We start from the raw sequence: 14,452 nt of genomic DNA on the forward strand, positions 1-14,452 counted from the left end.
GTTGACCTCGCTGGCAGATTACAGATTTTTGGCTGCCCATGTTTACACCAGAGACATGCAAGTTTGTTCACGCTGTTGTCGTTTTGTTTTTCACGGTGTTTAGCTACTCTCCGCTTAGCCCGTTAAGCTAGCTCGTTAGCCCACAGCAATGTCAGCGTGGCGGAGGGTGCATGCGAAGGTGCGGACGGCTCCCGGAGTACTTGGCTCCAGACGGGTGACAGAACAGCACACATGGCTAGACGGAAATTTAACATCACGTCAAAGCCTGAGCACAGGCAAACCTCTCCGAAATGACTTCTTCAAAGGTAGGGGACATGAAGGGTCAATGTCTGATAAGTGCCCTTTAGCCAGTCACGCGAGAACACGTAAATAAGATCTACCTTAAGAAATCCCCAAATTACTTGAAGATTTGTTTGTCCACGCATATATTCAACTTGTGCGTCACCTCTGAAACTCTCTGATGAACTGATAGAAGCATATCGACAATTCGGCATACTTATAATCTTGCAAGACTCGTTTTTGATTTCTTAGTGTAAAGTTTCAAAGTTGTTCCCCCTGCTCCTTGGGCGTTGCGTCTTCCCAGGACGTCATCTGGTGGACGACTTAAACCTTTAGACCACTTACATCGGAAGTTATTTAAAATATATTCTAATATGTGAATTACTATGTATGCCGAAATGGATATTTGTATGTGAAGATCCAGAAAAGCTCTTGAGTTGTAAGGTGTGAGGCAACATCTGCTACAAAATGATGAAGGAGAATAAAATTTCTAATTTTCTGCCTCAGATCTGGAGGCTCAGCTGGCGGCCATGAGGAAGAAGGCGGCTGACGCGCTGCCAGGGAGCAACTGGAGTCCCTTCGAGATCAACCCGAACCTTCCTCCGGAGAGGGCCGACATTGTAATCGTTGGTGGCGGTGTGATGGGCTGGTCCATCGCCTACTGGCTGAAGCAGAAGGAGAGGGTGCGAGGAGGGCTCAGAGTAGTCGTGGTGGAGAGGGACCCAACGGTACTGGGATTTCATCCCTAATTTACAGCCCATTTCGTGTGATCGTGGATTCTAGTTACAGGATTAAATGAGAGGTCGGTTTGGAGCTGTGACAGTACGGCTGTATAGATGGATATCAGCAGATTATTAGTCCTTTTTATCAGCCAAGAGGTCAATCCAAGGCTGTGATAGAGCCGTTACGAGTAAAACATTAATCATTAGTGATGAAATGTAATGCGCTGTGATACACAGCTGCTTAAGTAATGATGGGGCAGAGTGATATTAGAGAATATCCCCATAATCAAGCGCAGACATAAGAAATGACTGAGCTACAGTTTTATGATTTTTTAAGTGATTGACCACCTTTAATCTATTAATTTAAAATAATCTAAAATCATTTTTAATCGATTGTTAAATAGGAGTCTTAAAATTAGTCTGCTGTCATATAAAGGATGAAAAAAAAATCCTATCAAAGATGGAATAGATTTGCTGCTAAAGAGAAGAGAGGGCGTGTAGGCGCAGAATAATGGACGAACAACTTTAAGCAAACACTTGGTGTTGACAGTAGCTCAGTGATAAGCAGCATAATGTGCAGCAGCCCTCTGCTCTTACGTAGTTCCTCATTAACTGCCTCCTCCTGCTTGTGATTCCCTCCAGTACTCCCAGGCCTCCACGGTGCTCTCTGCTGGGGGGATCCGACAGCAGTTCTCCCTGACGGAGAACATCAACCTCTCCCTGGCCTCCGCAGACTTCATGAGGAACGTCAATGTAGGTCACACTGACATCTCTGGTGTTGTTGGAGCCTCTCTCAGCTCACTGCACACTGGCAATGAATGGAAGTCCTTCAAATCATAAAATGTGACAGACGGTGCTCAGAGTGTATGTTAGGTTCATATGTGAGCAAGAGCAGCTTTAAAGGCCCTGCTGTCTTTGCCTGTCACATGTTTTGTAGCTTTTTCCAGTTTGCTAGTGTAGAAATAACTGTCTGTGTAGGTCAGGGGATGTAAAATGACGGTCACACCCCCGTATCCTCTCAGGAACACCTCGGCGTGTTGAATGAAGACCCAGTGGACCTGCAGTTCAACCAATCAGGATATCTGTTCCTGGCCAGTGAGGAGGTGGCTCACATCATGGAGGAAAACTACAGGACCCAGAGGTGGTAACTCTTTTTTTTTTTAATTCAGTAAAAATCAGTTCCTCCTGGGGAAGGTGCAAACAGAGAACTTTCTGCATTCAGTGAAACAAGCAGGAGATTTTCATTTGCAGAACGGAGGCTTTAGGGAGGCAGTTAAGTATCAATCATTTTATCTCATTATGCAATTCCAGGTACGCTGGAGCCAAAGTTTCACTTCTCTCTCCCACACAACTCAAGGAGAAATTTCCATGGATAAACACAGATGGTGTGGTGCTTGCTTCATATGGTGAGTGAGTGCTATTTAGTTAGTTATTGAAGATGTAAGAGTAGAGAGTGTGTGGAATTAGATAAAATACTGCACAAATGACAAATTGTCAAATAGGGTCAAGCTAGGTTTTAGATCATTTCAGCAGCAGGTATCAGCGAAGGCAAATGTGTGCTGAGGTTCTTAATGAAGAGCCCAATGCTGATGTTTCACCAGGATATGGAGGCGAACGCAGTTGTATCCTGTGGTGACTGTGCAATACAATCACTGTCAAGTTCAAATCAAGTTTAATGAACACAAGCCACAACTCCCCAACCCCCCTCCCTGTTTGTTTGGTACAAAATAATTACCCATGTTCAGAGGTAATTATTGCTCTGTTTTTCTTTCTAAGAATCAGATTTAATTAAAGACTAGACTAGACTAGATCTAATGCCAAACAAAAAAAAAATATGCAAACTGCAGCTCTGGCTTGGTGCACTAGTTTGATAAACACATCGCCTGTGTTTGGGACAGAAATCATCAAATCTTTGCCTGAAAAGCAGCATGAAAGCTTTAAGCGCCTTAGGAACCCTTAGAACAGAGGTTCCTGCTCATCACAGCTAGTCAGCATGTGCATTTGTCATTATCGCTGCAAGACTCTCTTCATGTTATGACGCCAATAAGCCTGGTATGTGTGTGCATATCAGACCTACCCATCAGCAGTGACTTTCATTTCCATTTGTCCTGCCCTCCAGGGTTGGAGAACGAGGGCTGGTTCGACCCCTGGACTCTGCTGAATGCCTTCAGAAGGAAGGCCATCTCAATGGGAGTCATCCAGTGCTGTGGAGAAGTCACAGGTTTGTTATGGCTTCCTGACACCAAAACATCCAAGGATTGAAAAAGAAAAAAAAAATCTGAGCTGATTGATCTGTTTTGAACAGCTGCTCGTTGGTATCCACAGATTTTAAATTTACAATAAACATGATGACATCTGCTGATGGTGAACAACTGGAATTCAGGAGAATAAAATCTGTCAAAGTAAGTGGGGCTATAAGTTTGTCTACACCTTCCACAGCAGTGTAACCCGATGTCACTGAACACCTTTTTTTTTTTTTTAAATGTTTAGTTAACATTTGTATGATCGCCAACATGTCAGGACAGTTTTCTTCTTTATGCAGTCTCAGATTAATAAATAACAGGTTTAGTGAAGCAACACACCTCAGTCGGGTTGTTTTTTGAAAACATGGAAACATACTCTCATATTGATTGACAGGACTATTGACACTGACACATATGTAGTTTACAGAGAGAGAATATATTTGACACTTTAACAATTGATGGATTATCAGAATAGTTTGCTGATTTCATTTTCTATCGATAAGTTGATATAGTGTGATAATGCATCTTTGGAAAAATGTCTTACATCTGTGTTTTAGTAAAAAAAAAGAAATCCAGAAAGGATTAAAAAGCTTGCTAATTTGTTTTTTTAATATCTTAAATTGCTGCTGCTGCTTTGACATGAAAGCGCTGTGTCTTTAAACTTGAAAAATGTAACATGTCTTTGAAGCCTAGTGAGTCAGATTCTTGTGAGTGTTGGTTGGGTTAACATGGTTAATCCGCCTTCAAAGACTGAGAAGTCCTTTGCTTTACTGACAAACTACCATGGGGGCAGCATAGTGTTGGAAATGATGGGATACTGGCTCTGTGTCGAGCAGGTGCAGATGCCTAACAGCCTGGAGAACCAGCCGGTGGAATGCACCATTGTGGTGAATGCAGCGGGAGCCTTTTCTGGTAAACTGGCAGGGATGCTGGGAATTGGCTTGGGCCCTAAAGACACTGTCGCTGGAATTCCTCTGCCTGTTGAGCCTCGGAAAAGGTAGGTCATTGACTTAATGGGCATATTTTCCCTTTTAAATAACAACCCAAGTGCTGTCAAAATGTCTAGTTTTCTTTGGAAGGGGTTGTTAGGGCCCTCATACAGTGCAGTTCATTAGTATTCCGACAGCTTTATCTGGACTCTGTTCTCCCGTAAATTGGAAAAGTGTCTAACTTTATAGTTCTGTCAGCTTTAATTTGAGGGTGTTTTCTTCCACATCCGATGAACTGTGTGAGAACTGTGGCCCTTTTTAAACACACCAGCCAGGGGTAAAATAATGTGATTTGAACACCGTCAAACACACCATTAACTTTAACCTCAGAGTCACTGATTTTGAAATTCACTGCCGGAGAGCCAGAGCAATGACGAACACCTCGCTGTCCTAAAACATCAAGGTAGAATTTATCGTCATTCTCTCCATATACAGTATTCACAGGGTTTCTGCAGGGTTCACCAAGTTAGCCAGGTCCAGCTTCTAAAACCTTCACTAAATCCCTCCTCATGCTGCCTCAAGGAGTTCTCAGGATGATCCATATTCTGTTGTAGAAGCTTTTCTGCTCAGACAAGAGTAAAACCTCAGGGAAAGCACTTAAACTCTGACTATATTCATGCCAAAAACGCCACCACAAAATTTAAATTAACTGAATGTTAGCATGAAATACATTGCCAGCAGATTCAAGGGCAGGAAAGTACAGTTTAGAGGATTAAAAGAGTATACTGTATGTAAGAACTTTAAGATATCACTTAATGTTGAGGCCTGTACAATTCTTTTTCAGGTACGTGTATGTAGTCCACTGTCCTGATGGTCCAGGTCTAGACAGTCCCTTCCTGATTGATTACTCTGGAGTTTACTTCAGAAGAGAGGGGTTAGGAGGGAACTACATCACTGGGGCATCACCAGAAGAGGTTTGTTAGGTCTCTTAAGTTTTTTTCCCTGACCATTTCTACAAATAAGAATGAGCAGTTTGATAGATGATCTCATTGTTGGTTTTCCCATTTGTCTGTCCTCAGGCAGAGGAGCCAGATACCAGTAACCTGGAGGTGGACCACCAGTTTTTTGAGGACAAGATTTGGCCCAGGTTGGCCCATCGTGTTCCTGCTTTTGAGAAACTTAAGGTAAGTGTTATAACTGGCCAGTAAATGAAGTTTCATTCTAATCATTCTACAAGTATTGCAGTCCACCTCACTGAATTATTTCCAGCACTACATTGTGTTTCTTCAAGGATTTTCTTATTTAGATGTGCTGCCAGTGGTGGTGCACTTGAAGCCATTCAGCCAACAAATTCATGACACTTTCCACCAAACTGGAGAAACTGTAGCTGTCAGAAACTCCTGCTATCGCTGACACAGAATTGCAACTAAGGAGGCTGACAATTTTTCCGACTCAATTGCCTGTAATTACGGTCCAAACAACGTGACATGAACATCACATTGTTCCCTGCTCTCTTGTTCCTGCCCTCAGGTGACCAGTGCATGGGCAGGTTTCTACGACTACAACACCTTCGACCAGAACGGCATCATCGGTATGCACCCTTTGGTCAACAACATGTACTTTGCCACCGGCTTCAGTGGCCACGGCCTGCAGCACTCCCCCGCGGTGGGTCGCGCTGTGGCAGAACTGATCGTGGATGGAAACTTTACAACGCTGGACTTGAGCGGACTCGGCTTCAGACGGATTCTGGCCCAGGAGCCCATGCTGGAAAGGAACATCGTGTAGCTGATCTGGAATCTACCTATCACGCTGCGGATGGAACATTATTCTGAACGCTGAACATGAATGGAGGGGGGGGGGGGGGGGGTGAGCTGATGCTTGTTACAGTATAAACTGTAATAATTACCAGAATCCTGACCTTTGCTTTTCAGATTTCGACTAAAGCCGGGTGTGTGATGCTGTTGTGCAATACATTTGCAGTGTATAAATATTAATTGAAACATCAGCAACAACTTTCTTTCTTTTAGGGGAGTTTAAGTATACATACTACATACTGCAGTCCAATACAATAGCTTTACAATGTTCAGCTTTTTGTTATTAATGTACGGATTTACATTCTGGTACTCTTTATTATTCATTATTCTATCATGATGCAAACCTTTTCTGATTTACTCATGAATCACTATGGATCAATCACTGCTGTGTATTCATACAGAGTGTGATCAGTTTTTATTAATAATTAACATTTTTATAAAACCATGGGCTTCAGTTGTGTCGTCATTGCCTGTTTTCTCTAGGTCTCATTGCTCACACAGATCAGAGATCAGATTGAGTTGACTGTAAATGTATAATACAAATAGTAATATATAGAAAGTGCAGATTCCTGGCTGTGGAAGTACTGAAGGGGGGGGGGGGTACTACATATGGGGCAACATACAATATTGCAGGTATTTCAGGGGTTAAAGTGTTGTATAGAATCTGTGCACCAGATGGAGCCATTTCCAGGGTGATTTTTTTATATCAAGTAACCGGCATGGAGCATCAAAACACTTGACCCACCAAAGACAAACTGTACAAAATGTCGTCTGAAAGTCAAGTGATTATGTTAAGTCAGTAACCGTCTGTAAGAAGAGAGAACAGATTAGGAGCTGTATTTTTAGAAACCACGGATGAATTTGTTTATTTTAAAACTATGTAAAAAAATTAGCCTTGCTATTATTAAAATGGAATGAAAATTGGAATGAAAATACCACATGTGGCTGTTATGACTGAAAGATGATGAGTTATAGTTGTAGAACAAGACCCTGCTATCTGCTAATCTACAAAAGCCTACGAGTAAAAATAATTATGGGGTGGAACTAGTTTTAACTACTTTATATACAGTCAGACCCCACCTAGGGGTCGGCTGCTCAAATCTCAGTTAATATTTTCAACCTTAATCTTTGCCTTTTTGTCAAATCTTGGACAGTAAGTAAATTACATATGCCTTAAAAATATACTTTATTTATATAAAATATACTTACAGTATTTGAGTAAATGTGTTTTGTTACTTGCCAGTACTGAATAACACAATGCTTATTCAGGATTTTACAAACAATTACAAACCCTTTTGCGTAGGTGGGCACGCTTTAACAACACAAACCGTTCTGGTTACCTCTTGCAACTAAACAGAAATTCATGAAACCCCCCCCCCCCACACACATACACACACACACACACACAGTGAGAACTGTCTCCACCACATCCTCCACATCTTAAGTTCTTGCATGCAGCACACCAGCAAAAACGCAAAATGAAACTATCAAAACTATAAAACTGAAAAACTGAAATTAGATTTACTTGAATCGAGAACTCTGGCTTGGAATAAACATTTTAGCTGCTGTGCAGTAGGTATAGTGCTATTACAAATTTACTGACTACTGAGATACTTGCAACCCTGAGCAGGGCGTGGGGGGTTTAGAATCACTAATTGCAATATACATTTTACTGTAATTGAGTAGCCTTTGTATTTGCTTACACATAAGTAGTACATAAGTAATTCTGATTTCCCGTAAATAGATGCTGAGGTATAGCTAAAGTATGAACAAACCGCACCAGCACCTGCCTCACCAGGCTTTTGTCACGCTTTATGATTGTGTATTTACTGACGCACATGTGCACTTGTTCAGAGACTACTCGTACAGTCACTATAGGAGCCTGTAAGATTGTTGCACGGTCTCTGCAGCTGAATCAATACAGCAGGAACACTGTCTGCATCTTGAATCATCCCATCTTTCCATCATTTACATGCAACCAATGACATCTGTATCCATCGCTGGGAGGCACCTTATCAATTCAAGACATCTCTCATATCATAACTTATCATGGAAATGTGCTCCACAGATATGAAAATGGTCCTTCTGCAGCCAGCAGAATATGGCAAAGACACTTTGTCCCTGCAGCTCTTCATTTTGATGCAAATGCGAGGCAGCCTTGCAGGTTCGAATGGGGGGATGGGGACCAGGGGAAAAGCAATTGAGGGATTTCTTTGTGAGGCCCGACGCAAATCCCAAATGTTCTCAGGGTTGAAAACAAAAACAGCATGGGTGCAGCACTGGCCACGTTGGCCCCCTACAATAGATGCACCTTCTGCCACACAAAAGCACTGAGGGCTTTCTCGCCAAACTGTGCTTCCAGAATATTCCCCTCCTCAAGCTGGTCAGAAATTTACAAAGCCAAGAACTGCAGCCATCGTGAATCCAGTGCTGATAAAGTCTGGTTGTATTATTAGACTTTTAAGTGAAGTGATGAAGGGAGTTGCCCTGTCAGTCAGCGCAAACTGACACCCACTGGGAGCTCTCTGGCTGGCTCCTGTGTCTGTATGAAGCCAGTGTACATGGTGGCATGTGGCTGGGATTAGGAAATTTCACTGTGGATTAAAATCTTTCCAACGCCTCCATGGTCACTTGCTAAAAGAAAGGAGTCTGAAGTTCTGGGAGAGATCCAGTGAGCAGTTTGGGTCCATGGTCTCAGTTAGCAGGTATGTTCAAACTAGATTCTTCTATTTTTTCTACAGAACTGAAGCTGTAAAACTTTACTAATTAGACTTTGAGTGTGTTCAGAAGTTTTGAGATCCGAAAAGTCTATCTATTCCAAACAATGTTGTTTTTACCTCATGATTACAGCTGCTTAGTAAAAAGTTGCTTGAATATTTTATATCATTTAGAGATTACATATAATTATAAAGATGCTTCTTCCTCCAGTTTTCGCATTGTGGTCTTGAACTGAATGTACAATAATTGTTTTGCCAATTGTATAACATAGAAATAGAGAGAAATAAAGGAATCTACTGGCAACAGTATTTCTGTAAACCCTTATTAAGTGTTAATAATAGAAAAAAAACGCAATAGCACAGGCTTTTCCAACAACAAAATGGTGTAAAAAATAGTAGGCTTAAAATATGTATGTAGTGAGGACTCAGATTAGGTAATTTAGTAAGTTAACTTCTGTGTGAAACATTACAGTTATTAACAAAGGTATAAAATATTATTATAATAAAATTATTTTTAATGTCTGATATTCTTTATTCCAAAAATTTTTCTTTTTTTTTTCCAAGATTCAGTCCAAATTTTTGCAAAACAAGCAATTCAATCTAATCAGCCGTTGTTATGTAACACTAAGAGTGGACCACGTGGAACAGAACACACACATAATAATGTAATGATGAATAAGGAAATTTAGATGTTACTGGTTTAGTGCCTGTTCATTTGCATGCTCTGGTTTGTTCTTGTTCTTGTTGTTAACAAATTCTGTAAAAAGACCAAAACCAAGTATATATTTGTTCATCTTACAATATATCCCAGCTTCTCCACTCTGCCTGTTGTTGGGAGGATCAATCCATTGTTAGTTTTGATCTTTTCTAGAGATTTTTTGACAATAAGAAAAATATAGAATATCATGGGCCCAAATCAGCTGGCAAAAAGACCTTGGCAAACACTACAAATTCCTCAGAAGCGAACCGAAATCAATAATGAACCTTGAGGTAAATTGGTGATTTTGGGAAAACTGACCTGACAGGTATTATGTATGTCCCTGCTGTGAATTACATGCATGTAGCTTTGCACTAATCTTGTATTTTTTTCCCTCCAGCTCCAGGATGTTCAAGCTGCTTCAGGGTCACATCCATCCAACTGGACACCGAAGTTGCAAAACCCGCCTGGTCACCAAAGACGGGCGCTGCAACATTGAATATGGCAACATTGAATATAGTAACCACTTTGCGTACCTGGTGGACTTCTGGACCACGTTTGTGGAGATCCGCTGGCGCTTTGTTCTTCTCCTGTTTGTGGCTTCATTCACAGGTAGCTGGTTTATTTTCAGCCTGCTGTGGTACTGGATCGCAAAGAGCAACGGGGATCTGACTGGACAGAACCGTACAGATGGACATATCCAGTGTATAGACAATGTTAATGGTCTCACAACAGCGTTTCTGTACTCCTTAGAGACCCAAACCACCATTGGGTACGGTGGGAGGGCGCTGACTGGGCACTGTGCTGGCACGGTGGCTCTAATTATCATCCAGTCTCTAATTGGAGTCTTCATCAACTGTTTCATGTGTGGGGTCATCTTGGCCAAGATCTCCTTACCCAAAAAAAGGGCAAAGACTGTCACCTTCAGCAACACAGCTGTCATCTGTTTGAAGAAAGGCAGTCTATGTCTCCTGATCAGAGTGGCCAACCTGCGAAAGACCTTACTAATAGGCAGCCAGATCTACGGCAAGCTACTTAGGACAACAACCACACCAGATGGAGAGACCATCATTCTGGACCAGGTGGACATTGACTTTATGGTTGACGCTGGCAAAGATAACTTGTTTTTTGTTTGCCCTCTGACGCTCTACCACGTGATTAACAGATCGAGCCCATTCTACGAGCTGTCATCTGACACTCTCCCGCAGCAGGACTTTGAGTTGGTGGTCTTTTTGGACGGGACAGCCGAGTCCACCAGCTCCTCCTGTCAAGTCCGAACCTCCTACATCCCACAGGAGATTCAGTGGGGGTACAGTTTTCTGCCCATCATCTCCCGCACAAAGACGGGAAAGTATCGTGTGGATTTCTCAAACTTTTCCAAAAGTGTCCGAGTCACAACGCCACACTGCGTCCGCTGCTTCGAGACCAATGCAGACCAGAGAAACCACAACAGCCACAACCAGCAGAAGACTGGGATTGACAACCTGGGGTTTCAGGTGATTGACATTCATGATTTTGTGGACATCACTAAAATGTGAGCAGGGAAGGAACTTGAAAGTAATTCAGTGAATCAGGATGTGGGACATAAGGGGTGAAAGTCAACATGTTTATGTCCTTTAAAGCAAAGTTTCACAGTTAGTCAGACTGTCTGTGTACTGTTAAAGAAATATTTGGTCAAGCTGCTTCTTGCAGTGAACATTCTAATTACTGTCAACTCTTTTGCTTTGATCAGTGAAAACATTAAAAGTTGTGTGGATAAAAAATTCAGACATGAGCGAGAGTTAAGCTGCTCATTTCAATCAAAGCGACTTGTGACTTTGTCTAGGCAATGTATGGAAGCCGGAGGAAGAGGGATTGAAGTTTTGACACTAAGAAAATGAAAGGGGTAAAATACTGGATGGCACAGTGGGTACTTCTTGAGGAGATTAGGGCCTGAGCCAGTTATAATGAAAAACCGTGTGCTATAAAGGCTCGGGGAGGACAAAAAAGTAGGACAGGCCTTTTGAGTTTTCTCATTATTCCTACTAAAATGCTAACTATATGCTGTTTTTTGTCATGTTAACACATCTTGTGTGCCTTGATAATTAGGAAACTGTGAAAATAGCTGCTAAACGCAATGATTTTAATTGTGACCAGTCTACATTTTGTAGATCATACTGTGTAACACTGAAACTTGTTCTCAGGGAAAGTAACATCTTTAGTTGGAATAAACCTTTTTTTTCACAATGAATCTTTCTTTTATTTCTTTGCAGGTCTATAATATATTTTCAATGTAAAAATAATCCATTACACTCAAAAAACAAAACAAAACACGAATTTATAAGCCTTACAAAAGTTTTTTCTTGTATCTGTTGTATTTCATTGCATTAGGTTGGGGCTGATGTGTAGCAATGTTGTTTCTGAGAATGTTTAAGGAGTACACCAAGCCTGCGTTACACATCCAGAATTGTGCTGATATAGAAACAGACTTCAAACATTCATGCATGTTTACATTTCTGGCCACGATGCTTCCGACAGAAACTGTGTTGTTCTCACTATTAACCAAGGGATGAACTAAGAGGGACTAAGGTGGGTTTAAGAAGCATTACAAGATTTCTAATGCAAACACACTGCATACATTGTTAGTAGGTATACATTGGAACTACTTTGCTGATGTTATAATAGAGGATTAGCCAGCTTGTTTACAAAACAGACGTGTGTACAGTGCAGTGAATTAAAGTCTTACAGCTCCTGGAAGCAATATTTGCCTAAATATCGCGTATAACAGCATACATTAAGTACAGTCACCTTTCTAACTCACCTCTTTGCTACTACATCCTGCCTGTTCATTGTCCTCTTGACCTCCTCCTGCCTGATGTCATTCTAACCTCTCTCTTCTTCCTTAATACAACAGCAAATACATGTAAAATTCACCATCAGTCATACTTTTCCGCCCAGCACTAAGCCTACAGGACAAACACAGGCATTAAACATCTTTAAATCCCAGTTCTTACAAGTTTCAACTCACCCTTTGTTTTAGCATCAAAACAGTGCCAGATATATCCTCTCCTCTTGCTCATGTCGACTCTGTGAAAGAAATCTAATCAGAATTCAATAATGTCATCATTCGTGTTAGATAAAACAATCACCGGCACCAATCAATACTACCTCAATATTATTCAATTACCCAACAAGGTAAAACTCCTGTATGAAAACAGACGGAACCCCCCAAGGCTTACTGCTCATGACTGAAAACCAGTGTTAGCTAACTTTTGATTGGTAGTGAAATATCAAGCCACTACTGGAAATGAATGGGCGCGCTATCAGCTAGCTAACCTTAGCTAATGTTAAACGTTAGCTAGCTAGCTTAGCCTAGCTGCCGAAATGTTACTCAGGGCAAAAGTTAGAGACCTACCTAACGTTAATGTTCATCCGTAGATACTTAACACAATCTAATCCAGATACTTTGAAGGCAAAAAAGTAACGTGAATTAAACAAGCTAAATAGCGATTTCCTTACACGAACCTACAGTGCTGGAGCACAGACTTCAAAATAAAGGCCCGTGCCACTGCAACGATGGGAGTGAGACAGGTGGACCAGACGCTCAGCTGACGTAACGTAAAGGTTAAAATGGTATGGTCCACTTTAGGGGTGTCTGAAATCGAATTACAAGATTCTTCCACGCATAAATATCAAGGGGGGAGTTGTAGATTTCAGCAGTGAGGATCACTTCCGCGTTCAAAAAACTGCAGTTCCTCGGCTGCCGTTGGGAGTGAGCAATTCTCCATTGTGCCTCAGGTTAAAATAGCCAACTTTACAGCCTAAAAAAACATATTTACAGCCTGGTACATTTTTTGTTTTTGGTCTTTATTGATAGTTTCCACCTCTGTGAACACTGCAGGGGGGGATTTTTTTTGTACCACAACCGTTTTAGTGTTATTTAGGCTTAAAATTCTTACATAAATTAGGGCGTAGTTACATTGAGTTACAGCTCTATAGACAGGCACTGGCAGTTAGCTCTTTACTAAAGCATCGGCTGGGCTAGGTGGCTACATCCAGAGGCATCCAGCTACCTCCAGCGGTTGACAGGGGCTGTAGTGTCCGTGTTTGTTTGCCAATGTTTGGATAGGTTATTGTGACATATAGGGCTTGTTGTAGTTGTAGTTATTCTGGCATTTAAAATATAATTCAATACTAATACTAAAATATTTCAATCAAGTTACATTTTGTTCTACTTCATATTTCTGCTCCATTTCATATGGAAATATTGTACTTTTCACTCATTTACATTTATTAGATACTGTAATTGTAATTCCACTTTCAAGATTAGTATTTTACATCACAAACATCTGCTAAATAACATAACATAATATCAACATAATAATAATATATATAGGTAATACTATCAAAGAGTATATAAAGTAAGTAGTTCCTTTTGATACTTTAAGCATATTTTGATGGTAACAGTTTGAATTCAGAACTTCAGTATTTTTACATTGCAGTATTTCTATTTTTACTTAAAAGATCCTCTTCTACCACAGCTGCTTACTATTGTCTGTTTTAAAGTGAATAAAAGTATCCAGTAAGAGGCGGTGGGGACTTGTCCTGATGATTCAGCAGTATAAAGCTTGTCTCATGTAAACACAACATGCCTGCTTTTGTCGTGTGTCACAGTTCCTGTCTGTCTCTATTGCATAAAGGCGGTAAACAAATGCCACAAAAGTTCTAAAAAAAAAAAACGGTGACAGCTGGCCTGGCCACTAGAGAGCATGAGAGCACTGCTATGATTTAGAGTGACTAGTATAAAAATATTATAATAAACAATTAATTCTGCAATAAAGATGTTTTTCCAAACTGTCCCAGTTCTGCCAGCAGTCTCTCTTTCATATGCTCGGGCATGTTTGAAAAGGTTCAGCCTACAAACTTTTGATGTTCCTATTTTTCCCCAGTGCCCTGCAGTTTACTGATGGCAGCAGACAGCAGCAACACAACAACCCCTGATACAGTCATCTGCTGCCTCATGTTGGAGTGATGGACCTTCTTATTTAGCAGCAGCGGGTCTCTGAAGGTGT

At 41.1% G+C, this 14,452-nt stretch overlaps 2 protein-coding genes across 2 annotated transcripts; both read left to right on the forward strand.

The window, feature by feature from the left end:
- foxred1 (FAD-dependent oxidoreductase domain containing 1) lies at nucleotides 1-6,852 on the forward strand. Its single transcript, XM_041050742.1, has 11 exons — nucleotides 1-305; nucleotides 787-1,007; nucleotides 1,644-1,754; nucleotides 2,024-2,142; nucleotides 2,313-2,407; nucleotides 3,121-3,222; nucleotides 3,327-3,403; nucleotides 4,081-4,241; nucleotides 5,018-5,147; nucleotides 5,253-5,357; nucleotides 5,704-6,852. The coding sequence occupies exons 1-11, from the start codon at nucleotides 149-151 to the stop codon at nucleotides 5,956-5,958; spliced, it is 1,533 nt and encodes a 510-aa protein (XP_040906676.1). The 5' UTR covers nucleotides 1-148; the 3' UTR covers nucleotides 5,959-6,852.
- Nucleotides 6,853-8,660: 1,808 nt separating this feature from the next.
- Nucleotides 8,661-10,939, forward strand: kcnj1b (potassium inwardly rectifying channel subfamily J member 1b). Its single transcript, XM_041051909.1, has 2 exons — nucleotides 8,661-8,692; nucleotides 9,802-10,939. The coding sequence occupies exons 1-2, from the start codon at nucleotides 8,676-8,678 to the stop codon at nucleotides 10,937-10,939; spliced, it is 1,155 nt and encodes a 384-aa protein (XP_040907843.1). The 5' UTR covers nucleotides 8,661-8,675.
- Nucleotides 10,940-14,452: the final 3,513 nt, after the last annotated feature.

This window comes from Toxotes jaculatrix, chromosome 12 (assembly GCF_017976425.1).
Source record: "Toxotes jaculatrix isolate fToxJac2 chromosome 12, fToxJac2.pri, whole genome shotgun sequence".
Classification (NCBI taxonomy): domain Eukaryota; kingdom Metazoa; phylum Chordata; class Actinopteri; family Toxotidae; genus Toxotes; species Toxotes jaculatrix.

Coding starts and splice junctions, on each gene's coding strand:
- foxred1 (XM_041050742.1), top strand. CDS start 149: ATGTCAGCGTGGCGGAGGGTGCATGCGAAGGTGCGGACGGCTCCCGGA. Junction 2,408..3,120: donor TGTGGTGCTTGCTTCATATG/GTGAGTGAGTGC, acceptor CCTGCCCTCCAG/GGTTGGAGAACGAGGGCTGG. Junction 3,404..4,080: donor GGAGAATAAAATCTGTCAAA/GTAAGTGGGGCT, acceptor TGTGTCGAGCAG/GTGCAGATGCCTAACAGCCT.